Raw genomic sequence first — 15446 nt, 5'->3', positions numbered from 1 at the left:
GAATTCATGGTGCTCAGCACAAGTTCTTAAGAACCGAACAAGATTCCGCTTAGAAGCTTGTTTGGAAAGAGGGGGGAAAAGAAGAAAAGGGAGAGAGAGACTGGAGAAACAGATGGCTCAGGTAATCCTACTCGTGTCATAGTAGCTACACAGCAGTGATTTATGCAGTGCTTACAATGGAATCAAAGCAATGAAGGTGCATTTACCTTAGAAATTACAAAAAACTATAAAACACAAGCTAAATCAAATATCTTTCAGAGAATCAAAAGTCAAACAGCATGTAACAGAATTTTTACCTTGATTTTGGTAAGCAAAGTAACCGAGATAGTGCTGAGAAAACTGGGATGATAAGGAACCACGTGTGGGCTCCCACGCCTGGCGGCCAGGGGCAGGGCCACTTGCACACTCCATGGGCAAATAACCAGGCAAGGTCTGCAGGCTGAATAAACCCCAACTCCATATGCCCATCAGGCAAGGTCTGCAGGCCGACTCAATAAACAATACAGCTCATTCCATACATGTACAACTGGCAAAGCACTGGAAATGTTTGAAGAATGCAGTTCCTCAAAAGATAGGCTTCCATGGGACCAGGGTGAGGCATTAGTTAGGGCATTGATAATGATAATGTAAAGGAAGAGAGAACGTTTCCTTTGTTTAATAAAGGAGAGGCAGCTGCCTTGTCCCTTCCTTCTCCTTAGGGTGTCTCCTTAAAAACATAATAGGCCCAATTTTTTGGTCAGGAAGTAGGTAAACCCATCTCCAACTTTCCAAAACAAAATAACAAAGACCTCAAAATTAACTCAAAAGTCTCTCTGGAGGTTGACAGGAGACCAACAGGAGGACAATCCATTTGTCTCTCCAGGAGGTACACACTTGTTCTTTTTTTTTTTTTTTTTTTTTTTTTTACGGTACGTGGGCCTCTCACCGTTGTGGCCTCTCCCGTTGCGGAGCAAAGGCTCCGGAAGCGCAGGCTCCGTGGCATGTGGGATCTTCCCAGACCGGGGCACAAACCCGTGTCCCCTGCATCGGCAGGTGGACTCTCAACCACTGCGCCACCAGGCAAGCCCCCTCTCGTTGTTCTTTATTCTACTTTACTGTATGTTTGTGTGAAATTCTGTCCAGACTTTCTGATCTTCTACCAGCTGCCTGCATGCACCTCATCTGATATGAGTATTCAATAACAAAGTGTTTTCTCTGTATTCTACGTTGAATAAAGATCTTTTGTGAGAGGATTTTTTTATTTTCCCAACAGATTATAAAAATAAAAATAACAGTGTCAGATACCTCCACTTCCCACCCAGTCTGGCTCCCCTCATGATTAGCCATGCTTGGAGGGTGCCTACCAGTAGCCCTTGGAGCTAAAAGCTTCCTAAGGCAAAAGTACAGTTGAAAATGGTCCCAGGGTCTCCTAGTCCTCTTTAACAGAAAGAGCTTCTTTCCCCCAAAACCACCACCTCTTCAACAATCCTCAAAGTCTCTTTAACAGAAAGAGCTTCTTTCCCCCAAAACCACCACCTCTTCAACAATCCTCTCTTTATAACTCACTGGCCCACGGTGACCTAGACCTACTCATCCACGCACCAATCAGAGCCCACCTCTGAAGGTGGAGATGGTGGGGTCACATGGGCTGAATGCAAAAGCACAAGGTAGGTGGCTCTGCTCTCCCCTCTCTAGGTGAAGGGTGAAAAGGAATTTCTTCTCAGCAGATCAATACCAAAATTGATCATCAATTACAAAGACACAGCATATACTACCAAATTTCCAAATTTGTTTTAATGACTACAAATACTAATAGGCTCAATCAAAATTATTTATTAAGTCCTCAATATGTACAAACACAGCATGTTAAATAATATTTATGTATAGTTTCTTTAATTTAACCACAGTAACTAGGTGAAAGTCACTCTACAAGTATAATGTTTGGAAGCAAAACAATCAAACTGAATGAAAACAAACAACAGCAAAAAAGAACCCAAACATATTTACATAATATAGCTAAAACATGTCTGGAAGCTGTTTAGGAATATGAAATGCATTTTATTGTTTGCTTTAGGGGTATTGGTGAACAGACATAAACTGAAACTTAAGGAACCACTTGAATATTTATGGCCCCCTAAAACAATGAGTTGAGTCGCCATACACATATTCATGAAAATAAATCAATAGTAGACCCAGTGTGTAACTCCAGCTCAAATCTCTACTATAGATGTTATTTATCATCACGCAAGGAAGCCTGTACAGTCTCCTTCACGATACTAAAAAGAGGACTAAACATCTACAGACTGCTTTTGTTGCACCCACCTACACATCCTTTCCCACGTCTATTTTTGTGGCCAACCACTTCCCACGTGAACAAAGTTGCAAACAACCGGACACTGAAAGCAATGTCCCACTGTCTCAAATGGAACACACTGGAATTGCTCTTCACACTGAAACGTGTAAAAAATGCTTCACAGATTTCCTCTTAAGTCCTATCAATTTAAAGTTCAAGTGTGGAATAGTAACTAAATGAAAACTTGGCTCATCTTTGTCTTCGAAAAAGAAAAAGCAGAAATCTGCCCGAAGTGAAGTTCAGCATTTTTAAGTTGGCCTGTTCTCTACCTAACCTTTATTTTCAAACTTCCTTTGAGAACCACCTCAGCAAACTGATAAAAGTGCTTCTGCAATGTGTACGTCTCTGCTCTGACAGATGAGCAGCTCTGCAAGTCAGCCAGAGAAAATGCAGGCTCAAAGTCAGAACAAATTTCCCAACACTGGGACTGTGAGGCCTTCACTGTCTCCCTTGGGAAAACAGCTCACTAACAAATGAGGCTCTTAGACTCACAGTGAACAGAACCCTCAACCTTTACCCAACAGACAGTGGAATAAAGTGGGCTTAATGAGCCAATGCTTTTTTCTGCTTCTGGTTTAAAATATATAAATAGCACGGATCAGGGATTACCACAAGTTTGGGAGGGGGTGGTCCCTGATAGAGTTTTAATTTAGCATTCCTAAGTAATTATAATCTCCTATAATGTTTCACAATAATGCCTCAATATTTCTTAGCAACATGAGGCAAGCTATTACGCTCAAGTGTGTTTTATAGCTAAAGGAATAAAAATCAAGTGACCTGAAAAAAATCGGCTAGTAATTTGCCCAAGGTCACAAATAAATGAGCAGCATATCCAGGAATAAGTATTTAATTTCCTAATTCTGATCTCCTTTAGATAATCATTTTCTCCCGAGCTCTTCATAGCTTCTCAAAACTCAACAATCATAAGTTATTCTACACTGTGTTACTTCTCAGGATACCCAGACTCCAAAGTGGTGTGTATTCTGTGACATAGTAACAAGGACTTGCAGCAAAAAAGAATATATATTTATAGTGAATGCTATCTTAGCTATCAAAATATTATTCAGTATTCTCAAGCTGTTTACCAAATCCCTTATCGAGGAATGAATTGAGCTGATTTTAAGTTTTAAATCTCATTTTTCATCACCATGAATTTAGTAGATGGATCCTATTCGAAGAATCCTATCCCATAAATAAGAGAATCATATGTATTAAATCCAAATGATGATTTAACAATCTCTCCAGCACACCTCCAAGACACGAGGCAAATGCAGAAACTTTGCATCACTGGATTTGTTTTTGTGAATAAATGGAGCAAAAGCCCCGATGCATTCGTTTCCATGAAATAACACAATTTATGCCATTTTGCACTCAATTCCACACTCTACTCCCATCTAATTCCAATACAACCACTTCCAACCGGTCTATGGATATATAAAGTATTAGGTATTTAAATGTACGTTTCTGTCACTGCCATTCATTTATTTATTAAGCCTACAAACACTCACTGGGTGCTTACTAAATGCCAGAAGCCCTGCACCCATGGAGCATACCACTCCATGTCTCTAGGAGCATGTCTCTAGGAAAGGAGAGACAAATATTTTGAGATGCAATTATTTAAAGGACAATTATGATAAGTGCTTCAAAAGCTAACACTTTAAGAATACAGAGCATCGGGCTTCCCTGGTAGCACAGTGGTTGACAGTCTGCCTGCCGATGCAGGGGACATGGGTTCGTGCCCTGGTCCAGGAGAATCCCACATGCCGCGGAGCGGCTGGGCCCGTGAGCCATGGCCGCTGAGCCTGCGCGTCCGGAGCAACGGGAGAACCCACAACAGTGAGAGGCCCGCATACCACCAAAAAAAAAAACCCACATGTTTGTATGCAATAAAGGAAAGTTGAAATAAATTTACAACAGATGCAAAAACAAGTCTATCCAAGGGGAAATAATCAATTGCATTCCAGCTACTTTGCATTTTTATGGATAAGATTCATTTGCATTACTATCTTTTTCTACAACTCACTGAGTTGTACAGTAGCTCAAAGATGATGGAAAGCAGATAACCCAGATGGCTGAGCTGACAGGACTCCCACTAATTTTTCTGCTCATTGTAAAGTCTTTCGCAGTTATTCCTAACTCACATAATAATGACTTGGCAAAGGGGGTGTCAGAAAAGATGGAGAAAAATGGACAATGTTAATGTTGAATGTATATGGCTCTAGAATCAACAAGATTTGGCATTTGAGACTTTGGCTGGGGGCAGGGGGGTGGGGGGAGGAGATGTCCAGGGGAGGAATTTAAAACAAATTCCTAAATGGCAGAAGATGTCATCAGGGGCTGTTTTGATTTCTCAGCACAGGGACACTGTTGCTCTGTAGAGGGACTCATACTGCACAGAAGAAGCGGACTCAGTCAATAATTATATTTTAAAGTCCATCAAAATATACCAAAGGCCATGGATAAAAAAGAAATGAAATAAAATCTGTTCCCCTCAATAGGATTTTTTTTTCTCTTGCTAGCCTCTGGGTTACTTACTGACACCATGCCCAAATACAACCTTATCCCAACTCAGCAAGAGTCTGTGGGGAGTTTATGGAAATCTCCCAGTTTTAGAACTATTATTCCCTTTCCCAATCACCAGCATGGAAACAGCCAGACTTACGGAATTAAAACAGCCAGAGGAAAGGAAAAAAAGTGGCTGAAGTTTAGTGTGACTGCTATGAGCTCTCCTTTTTTTATATAACCAAATAGTCATAATTCCTTTGATAAATGTGTTCTAGACTTTGATTTCTTACGAGAAGTAATCTGAAAGGAAATGTTTCCAGGGTCAGCTCTACTTTGACATTTTTCTCCAAACAAAACAAGCTTTTAATAGTGGCCTTAATAAAAAATTGTTCTTGAAAAAAAATCTAATAGTGGCCTTAATAAAAATTGTTCTTGAAAAACAACAACAAGCTTTTAGCTTCCATGTCAGTTTACATAACTGGACCTGTTACTAAAAATGATAACATTACCTGGTCTTTTCATTGTCTTGGTAATAATTACAAGCTTCCTGGGGCAAAGAATTTACTAAAGGCCTCATTTAATATTACAAAATAACATATACATTATAAATGTATAAATTTAAATATCAAGTTCACTAAATAAACTATTCTAGTACTACTGGACTTTGTGTTCAGGTCTTTTTAAAGGTATCAATGACCCGTGACAAATACTGAGATACTTCTTGAGAGAATTCGGTTGGGTACAGGACCCAGATGGTCAACAGATACTGAGAACCGTTCAGTGGAAAAGAAATCACAGGGCAATAACTGCAGTGAGGATATTTTTAAAGCTCAGAGTGAAGGAGCACTTGGGCAGCACTGAGTTCAAGGTTCTAACTTTGCATGTATCTATAATGGCTGTGGACCTGGAAATGATGTGGATCTGCTGGGCGATGCCCCAGTTCAAAAGTCTATCACGTGCTGTCAAGGTAATGTCTTGTCTGAGCCAAATTCATGGCAATAATGATAAGGTTAAACATTTTCATTATTCTTTCTCAATTGTCTAAAATCTCAATTGTCTAAAAATCTCTATTCTCCTACTTTCCCCCTTTTTGTGTCCTGTCATACTGTCTACCTCTCTCTAGTCTCATAGAACAAGAACAAAAGTAATTCACCTAGTTTCAAATGTTTCCTAAATGTAGGTCTACCAAGACTATGAAGCTTTCAAATCGGTCTTCAAAATCAGTTCTAAGGTAATTCTTCCCCAATGACTCAAATAAGCTCTAAAAACTAGGTCTGCTTAACTTGCTCTACCTAGAAAATGACCATATTATCCTCAGTAATAGTCAGGATGGATAATCTTACACAACTGAGCACTCATGAAACCCTTGGGATAAAATATCTCATGTCCAGACCCTTTTAGTTCCTAAAATTATGTTGCCCAGAATCTGGTCACACGAAGATAGATACTTCAAAAAGTTTTCAATAATGTTGAATCTAAAGCACCCAGATGTTACCTGTGCCTCTTGAACAAAACAAATAAAAATTTACCAAAAAACACCTATGTCTGCTTTGGAATAATCCTACACATAAAACCACCAATTAAGAGAGTAATTCTTCTTCTTGACCCTCTGTCAAAGTCAGGCAGTTTTCACATTCCTTACATTCTCAGAAGCAAGATAAAATAGCCCTCAACAAAAACTTGCAAAACCTAAAAATACATTGCAATCAGATAACCAATTGTAAATAGTGGGATGTGGAACAATTTTTAAACTGCACTGTTACTCAAAGCAATCCTAAAACATTCTCATTTTGCCTTAAAGAAATACCAGTGTTTATTTTCCTGGCCTTTGCAACCTTCTCAAATAGAAAAATATGAAATGTTTGAATTTAAAGCCCCATAACGGGTCTCTCTTTATTTTATCTTGCTATAGTGTAGTTCTATAATCCATTAACCTGAAAATTCTCCTCCTGTCTCAGGTTTAGAGGACAAAATTCCAACTCCAATAACCAGTGGATAATTATATTAGACCAAGTTTAAAAACAGCACTATCAATTTCTCTCTTCAGGATTCTCTGTCCCTAAAAAATATTGATCAAAACATTGATTATGTTCCAGGTGGGTTAGAAATGCTGAGATAGAACAGATTTGGGGGAAATAAGTGAGGAAGTTCACAAAAAAAGAAACACAGGGCAGATAAGCATTATGAGCCATAACCATGAGTATGACAATCCCTAAACATTTCTACGTGAGGTAGAAAGGCCACCTGAATGATACCAACTTGCTTTTAACCAGGCAAAAATGAAATCATCATCTTTTTAGCTAAGTTAACACAAAATTTCCCCCATGAGATATTATTTCCTAAATGTACCAAGAATTCACAGAGTCCAAAGCAGCACACTGTCACCTTGGTATCTAGAGAATGGTAGGTAAAAATAAAGAGCTGTTTACACCATCAATGTTTGTACCATGAACTGTTTACACCAGAATTTCCATTTAAACATATCATAGAGAGAATAAAGGAGAAATAAATGTGTCTGCACACTCAGAAGATTTCTGTTAGGTCAACATTTCATGCGGAAAACTCACTGCACCTCCAACCAAGCTCCATGAACCAGAATGAGACATCTGAATCATCAAAGCTTTTGAAATACTCTGTTACCTTTGAAAATCGAGCATTTATCCATTTGGTAAAAGTTTTCTTCTGCACGTCATTGTGTTCATCTGTGGGAGGGAAAAGGAGAGAGAGGGAAACGTATGAGAGTTTGTACCTTTACTCAGGGTGCTAAATAAGATTATCTCCATCCTGGAGAGTTTTAAATTGTCTATTAGTAGAGTTCATGAGGCACAATGATCCACAGCTAATGAAGAAGGGATGGCTGACGAGTTCAGCATGTATGGAGCCTGCTAACGAATGCCTGTAGCAGAGGGAGACCCGGGCACCTTCCCAGGAAGCTGGCCTTCTCACTCCACACCTCGGCATATCACCACCGGCCATTAAACCCACATTCGTGAGGAAAGAATCAGGACTTTAGTTTCAAAGTATTATACGCGATACTTTCTGTTGCATTTTGTTTAAGTGCAGTTTCAGCATGATAAAAATGTTGTAGAGCATTCAACACAAAAATCAAAGCTATCCTTTAGAAACTAAGAAACTCATGATTTCCCTCCTTTTCATACAAGTCCTACACCCTCCAAAACAAACATTACTATAAGGTTTATAGCCAATTCCATAACCCACTTTCCTGTAATAAGACTGACAGGACAAAGTTTTAACGATCTATAAAAGCAATCTACACATTTTACAAGCAGAGAAATCAGAGTAGTTTTTTTTAAAAAATGACCAACTTTGGTCTGGATTACAAATTCATTTTCCAGGCCACACAAATAAAAACTGACCTTACAAAACTAAAGCATCCTGAACTTCTTGGAGATGGGCAGAGTGACTTAGTCAGGTATAGGAAGCCATGTAAAGTGGGAATAAGTAACACTTACAAGGGCATTGCGGGGATTTGCGGATGTAAGTGGAAAACACTTGGGAAGGAGCTGGCATTGAGCTCTTTGTTGTTGTTCTAGTCATAATTATTATTATAGTATATATGTGAACAAGGCAGATAAATATCCATACTACCCTTTCTGTTACTTCTAATCATATCCTCTTCAACTGCTCCCCAATCCTCTGTTAAAACTAGCAGAGTCATTGTTGGCTTAAATCCTACAAAGCAGCATGTTAACAGTCACTGAGTAGTTCTGAAAGCTACGTAAGGCATATTTGGAATGGCGCAGAAAGCTGTGGTTCTGTCTGTATATATACACGCTGCTTGTTCCACTACCGTGCATACTGCCAAGCTGCTTCCCACGTGATAACAGCAAAATAATAAGAGAGAAGGCTCAAGTGTGTTCTGCCCTCAACGCATCAGTTTCAAAGGGCTGCCTTCAACCCAGACCTCCTCACTCATCCCTAATAGCATAATTAGACGTTGACCCATTACTTCACTAAGTTAGTGGTATCTTTGGGCCTTACTCTGTTCTGGAAGGAGAGTTTGTAATTAAAAGGTCACTCCTGGAATAAATATAGCAGCAGCATCAGAAAAGAGTGCACTTCTACAGATCCATAAAGGTAACTGGAGACTGACTCTGAGACACAAAGGGGGCAAGTGGACGAAAAACAAAACAGCTCTCTAAGAAAATTCATGTTGCTAATTGTGCTAAGAGGTGGCCTTCCTTCCAGAAAGGACAAGACAGTCAGCATCAGCCTCGATTTCAGGCTTTCTACCATCTGATCAATGCCACATATAAGCCATTTATTAACCAAGAGGATTTGTTGACACACTCTGAATGTCTCAGCCTTGACCATCACACCCGAGAGAGACAGAGCTGAGATTATATGTAGTATATAAAGCAGGGAAGACACATCAACCTGCAGAGTGCTATAGTAGCCCCACCAATATGAATTTAATATTAAATATCAGTCTTCAGAGTACTTGGAAAATCCAATAATTTTGCTATGAACAAAAATATATATAAAGGTCATAAATATTAAATTCTCTTAACTCTGTAAAATTCATACAATTTAATAAGTTTTACCATAAAATGGGGGAAATTTTGAAAAATAAATTTTATTTTACATTTTATATTCATTTTTCTACATTTCTGCATTTTATTTTTTCTTAACCTCTTTTCCAAGCATTTAACCTTATTTTCAAAAACATATTAAAATATCTAATACTGGGTTCCTCTCTAGAGATAGTGTGAACCAAGAAATGAGTACCTGTCACCTCAGCAAATGATAACTAAGAACCTTCAATTGTATCACATATAGAATGAGATCAAATTTTAAAAATAGGTTCCCATCATACAGAGATGTTTATAAAAATTAAAAGGTAATGTTTCTATGATAGTCTTTATCTTAGGGTCAAAGTCTGAATATGAGTCTAAGTAAATGATATGAAATAAAGTGTTGGCTTGTAAAAGATAAATTGTCTTGCATTCAAACTTTTCAAAAGTACTCCAAAATATATAAACACTCTGCTTTATTCATTTTCCTGGTACAGTTAAAGGGGGGAAAAGGGATTTATATCTCAATAAGCCTTTAGTTCACATTTCCCTTTTTCCAGACAGACAGACAGACAGACACACACACACACACACACACACACACACCCCTCCTATCTTCTACCAGACAGGAATTCAGTAAAAGACAGGAATTAGCCTGCAGCTTTTCAATTATGAGATTTTTAAAATGTAACAAATCTGAACACTTACTGGTATAGAACTGCCCTCCACACCACAAAAAATTATGCTAACAACCTTGGTCCAGGTCTCTGTTTCAGGGAGGCAAAAATTTGCTAGCAAAGTGATAGCAGGACTTAAAATCCTAAATCCCACTATTCTGATTGATCATTTTGCCCTCCTAGAAATTTATACCAAATTTCAAGTCTCAAATTTGTTCAACTCTCCATTATCAAATCAATTAGTTATTTTGATGTTTCCAAAATAAAAATGTGTAAGCAGACAACACAAATTTATATATAACTGGATTATTTATATATGCATTAAGTAAGTATAATTTACATGCTAAATATATTCTTTCAGGATTCCAAACAAGTGTTTTCTTTACGTTTGGATTTTTTAAAAAAACATTTCGTTTCTAAAAGCCTTTCTTGGCTTAGTAAATCTTACCCATAAATGACCTTTCTCTATTAAGGGGACAAACACGGGACTGAACTAGGAGAAGAAAAATGTGTTAAATCCCTTAAGGCTGATTTTCCAAATTCTTCCTCTAAATATTTTGCTCTTCTTAAAACGCTTCTGACAAGCTCACACAGATCCAAGGGCCGCTGCCCAGCTTGGAATTTTATTTCTGTGATGGGTAAGACAAGTGAAGCAAGAAACATCAACAATACCGCCTGATAAAATCTTCAAGGAAACTAGTTTAAATTGTTTTTTCACTTCACCAGCTCAAACGCACATCAAAAATTCTTTTAGCAGAACCTAGCAACAAATGTCAATTTAAATCTTAATCTGGAAATGTGGCAGGGAAATTAGGAGTCGTTTCCCCTATGAAAACACACAAGTCTCAGGAACATGTATACCACCATTAAAACTCTACTACAGGGCTTCCCTGGTGGCACAGTGGTTGAGGGTCTGCCTGCCAATGCAAGGAACACGGGTTCGTGCCCTGGTCTGGGAGGATCCCACATGCCGAGGAACGGCTGGGCCCGTGAGCCATGGCCGCTGAGCCTGCGCATCCGGAGCCTGTGCTCCGCAACGGGAGAGGCCACAACAGTGAGAGGCCCGCGTACCGAAAATGTAACTCCCAGCACATTGTTAAGCAGCTGCAAATCTAGATCATTCGACTAATAGAAAATGTCTCCTCTATTCCCTAAATGGCAAAACTCGTCCTCACTGTCAAACTAATCAGCTCAATTAGACATAATTTCTGACATGGGAAGTCTGACTTTAGTTTTCTATTTAAAAACCGAGTCCAGATTTTAAATATTCCATAATAAAGAAACTACAATTTAAAAAATTAAAATAAAATAAAAACCATGTTCAGGGAATTCCCTGGCGGTCCAGTGGTTAGGAGGTTAGGGCTCGGCGCTTTCACTGCCAAGGCCCAGGTTCAATCCCTAGTCAGGGAACTACAATCCTGCAAGCAGCAAGGTACAGCCAAATAAATTAATTAATTAAAATTTTAAAAATTAAAACCACATTCATATGTACTCCAGGGCAAAAGCTCACTTTAGAATTCTCATTCTAAGGTAGGTGGGTGGATAGATGGTTGGATGGATGGTCGGACGGAAGGGGGACACAAAGCCTTGCCTCAGATGTAGTAAGGCACTGACTTTTTTTTTTTTTTTTTTTTGCGGTACACGGGCCTCTCATTGCTGTGGCCTCTCCCGTTGCGGAGCACAGGCTCCAGACGCGCAGGCTCAGCGGCCATGGCTCACGGGCCCAGCCGCTCCGCGGCATGTGGGATCTTCCCGGACCGGGGCACAAACCCGTGTCCCCTGCATCGGCAGGTGGACTCTCAACCACTGCGCCAGCAGGGAAGCCCCGGCACTGACTATTTTAATAAGTCTTAAGGAAGTGTTCTTTTCTTCACATTTTGAACCTGCCCCCTTGTTTGGTGCCTCAAAGTAATGCAGCACAGTAAGATTTGGGGAGGGTGAGAGGTGTGTCTTTCTCTTGTAAACTGCAGGAGGGGAATCCTGAAAGGAAAGATGAGAAAGCAGAAGGCCGGTACCTAAGATGCCTCCTCAAGTTGCTTAAACAACCTGGAAAAGCTGGCCACAAGGGGACACACATATTCCAGTGTGCAAACCACTCTAGGGGCTCATAGTTGTCCCAACCCAAGAAAACACTCCAGAGATGGTGAGCTGTAATTTAATTAGAAAGGCTAAACTCCAGAGGTGGCCACTAAAAAGGCATCAATTATCTGTGCCGCCATTAACACCAGAGCCTTTGCTAATTAATTTAATGAATGTGAGAAATGTGCTTTTACTGAGGCTTGAGAACTGGCATAATTAGAAGATTAGAAACAATCTCCCACTGGTGAATTTAGTGTTATTCAATGCATATGAATTGACCAAAATATTTTATAGACATGTCCCAGCATCGATTAAACAATAAAATCTAGCAAGTCTAGGAGGCTAGATCCCTTAAGGCCCTGTGTTCAGCCATTAGCTGGGAGGATTCTAGTTACCTGATGCTGTCTATAAGTCTAACTAAATCTTTTCTCTAAAACAACATTGTCCAATAGAAATATACATAATTTTAAATTTCCTCGTAGCCACTTTAAAATAAGACGTAAAAACAATTTTAGTAATATTTAACCCAATACATCAAAATATTGCCATTTCAACATATACTCAATTTACTTTAAACTACTGATGTCTTACATTCTTTTTTTCTTACTGTCTTTGAAATTCAGTGTGTATTTCACATTTATAGCACATTTTAGCTTGGACTAGTCACAGCAGCCTTCATACTGCATTGCACAGCTCTAGAATATTGCTGCATTTCCTGCAACTAAAACCTTCATGTCCTTCAAAAGGACAGAGAGCCTTGGCTTTCCAAGCTCATGAAACAGGCTGCATGAAATTTTTTTCAGCCTGCTTGCTAATAATGATTGTTTAATGAATGCTAATATGCACAGCAGGTTTGGTCTGAAAGTTGCCTTCATTATAACCCTGATAGTAGGACAATGGATACCCTTCACACCCCACTTTTAAGCACAGGGGGCTAATATTACTGAGCAAAACTATAGCAAAAATTAATGGTTGTGCATAACCAAATTGGTTTTGTCCATTTTATAAGACTTTCGCCTGGAGGGGTGGGATAGGGAGGGTGTGAGGGAGGGAGACGCAAGAGGGAAGAGATATGGGAACATATGTATATGTATAACTGATTCACTTTGTTATAAAGTAGAAACTAACACCACCATTGTAAAGCAATTATACCCCAATAAAGATGTTAAAAAAAAATAAAAATAAAAAAAATTTTAAAAAAAGAATAGGAAATATTTCTAAGTCTTTCTTATATTCATCATTTAAAGTTTTATATTTCCTACTCTTTTAATGAAAATTAGTTGTTCACCTATTTTGTAGAAAACACTGTGCAAAGAAACAGATGGTGACATTTACTGAGCATCAGACCAACTATATTGGTCCCAAAAGAGATCCAAGTGCTGCCTTCAGAAAGCTCTCAAGGGGAGGTGTGTGAAGAGTTTTGGGAGAAGGGTGTGAGACAAGTACATAAATAACAGATGGACAACTATAGCTAATATATTAGGTACAGATACACTTATAAATTCAGAGGAAAAATGTTTCTTCTCGATGGAAGTGAAGAGGAGGTCAGAGAAGAATTCAAGGAATAAATTGCATTTGAATTAGGCCTTGAATTGATATGTTAAAGGCATATAAAAATTGTTAAAAGGGGCATTTATGGAAGAGAACAGCTGAAGCAAAGTCCTAAAGGCATGAAAAGAACAGGACAGGCAGACAAAAATGTGAGTTGTTCCTCTGGCTGGATGGCTTTAGACCAGAGTTGCAATGCCACTGAATTTTGGAAATAGACTGCAGCTAGACTGTGGAGGATTTTGAATATCAAGCTGAGGGTTTAAACAAGCAAGCAATGTTGGCCACTGACTTTTACTGAGCAAAGGAGTGACACAATCAGAAGTGTCCTGTAGTTGAGTTTAACATGAAAACTAGATTTAGTAGGAAAGGAGACTGGGAGAAAGGAAGCTAGTTTGAGGTATATTATAATCTCCCATACTAGATATCTGAAAGCCTGAAGTAGTGGAGTAGCAATGAGATTAGAAAAAAAGGGATGGATGCAAGAAGTACAGAGTTTTAGAGGTAAGGTTGCCAGGACTTGACTACCAAACCAGCGCAAGGGTAATGAAGGAGAAAGAGAGTCCAAAAAATTCCCACGCTTTTAGGTTAACTTGAAGGATGACAGTGCTTCTCTACTTAAAAAGAAAAAAACAACAAAAAACAAAAAAAACATAAGAACAGCACAGGAAGAGAAATGGATTAGAAAGGAAGTTCTCCTTTGCACCTAATGAATTAGAGATTAGCAGGATATTTGGGTGAAGATACCAAGCAGAACCAGAGCAAATGAGAGAAGGTCTTCACGTGGAGGAGACCACCCCAGAAGCTCAAGTTTTCAGAAGAAAGACATAGTCCACAGAGTTAAAGCAAGATACCGGAGGATCTGGGGGAAAATGAGGCCTGAAAAAAGAAAAGTAAACTTAACCCCTAAGACCCAGATGGCATGCGATGTTGTGAGGGAACAGGGAAGCTGGCTTTGGGCTGGCAGGCGTGTAAATTATTACAAGTTTCCTGGGACAATATAACTACACTGATATTAACATACTTCTACGTTTTATAACCATTGACCCAGAAATTCTGGAAATTTATCTTAAGGAAATCATTAGATACACAAATATTTAGATATCTTTAAAAGGATGTTCTTCAAAGCACACTTGATAATTGAAAACAATTGTTAATCTAAATGTCCATCCTTGGGGATTATTTAGAAGCATATTTTCATACATAAATACAACTGTCAAAAATGATACTAGAGAAGAAAATAAAGATATGGAAGGATTTTTCATAATATATTAAGGAATAAAAATGCAGGTCATCAAAGCACACGGTGCTTCATTTATACAATGTATACATATATGACCAGAAAGGTAAGAGCCAAAATATTAGCACTGTTTATTTCTCAGAAGGTTCTGAGAGATTCTTATATTCTATTTTTATTAGCTATATTTGCTAATTTCTGAAATGAGTGCATAACACTCTGTACCATTCTTTTCTTTAAAGCACCCATCCTGCAAAAGTAGTTTTCTCCACTTTAATGTGGACAAGTAGGAAGGTTAGAGAATTTGGCAGCTATAAAAATAAACTGAGCTGAGAGGAGGTCTGTCTGCCTGTCTTGTCTGCCTCGGAGCGGGATGGTGAGAATAGGAGACTTCCATGTATCTGTAATTACATGCAGACAGGAAGGATCTAGGAGGGAGGGAGAGATGTTAGATGCCAACACTGAGTACCCAAGAAGGGCTCCCTTATGGAGCCAAACCCCAGAGGATGAGTGAGAGAAATGTATCAGGATCC

At 38.8% G+C, this 15446-nt stretch overlaps 1 protein-coding gene across 11 annotated transcripts in view; it reads right to left on the bottom strand.

Moving 5' to 3' along the window:
• Positions 1 to 15446, bottom strand: part of UTRN (utrophin) — a 508091-nt gene that overhangs the window by 401965 nt on the left and 90680 nt on the right. For all 11 annotated transcript variants that reach the window (XM_089922090.1, XM_089922091.1, XM_089922085.1 and 8 more), the window contains one exon: positions 7478 to 7539. In XM_089922090.1, coding sequence (XP_089778216.1) covers positions 7478 to 7539 — 62 coding nt within the window. The remainder of the gene's footprint in view (positions 1 to 7477; positions 7540 to 15446) is intronic.

This window comes from Delphinapterus leucas, chromosome 12 (assembly GCF_059928025.1).
Source record: "Delphinapterus leucas isolate spDelLeu-1000000601 "Yukka" chromosome 12, BTC_Dleu_Yukka2, whole genome shotgun sequence".
Taxonomy (NCBI): Eukaryota; Metazoa; Chordata; class Mammalia; order Artiodactyla; family Monodontidae; genus Delphinapterus; species Delphinapterus leucas.
This window is presented reverse-complemented; position numbering and strand designations above follow the sequence as displayed.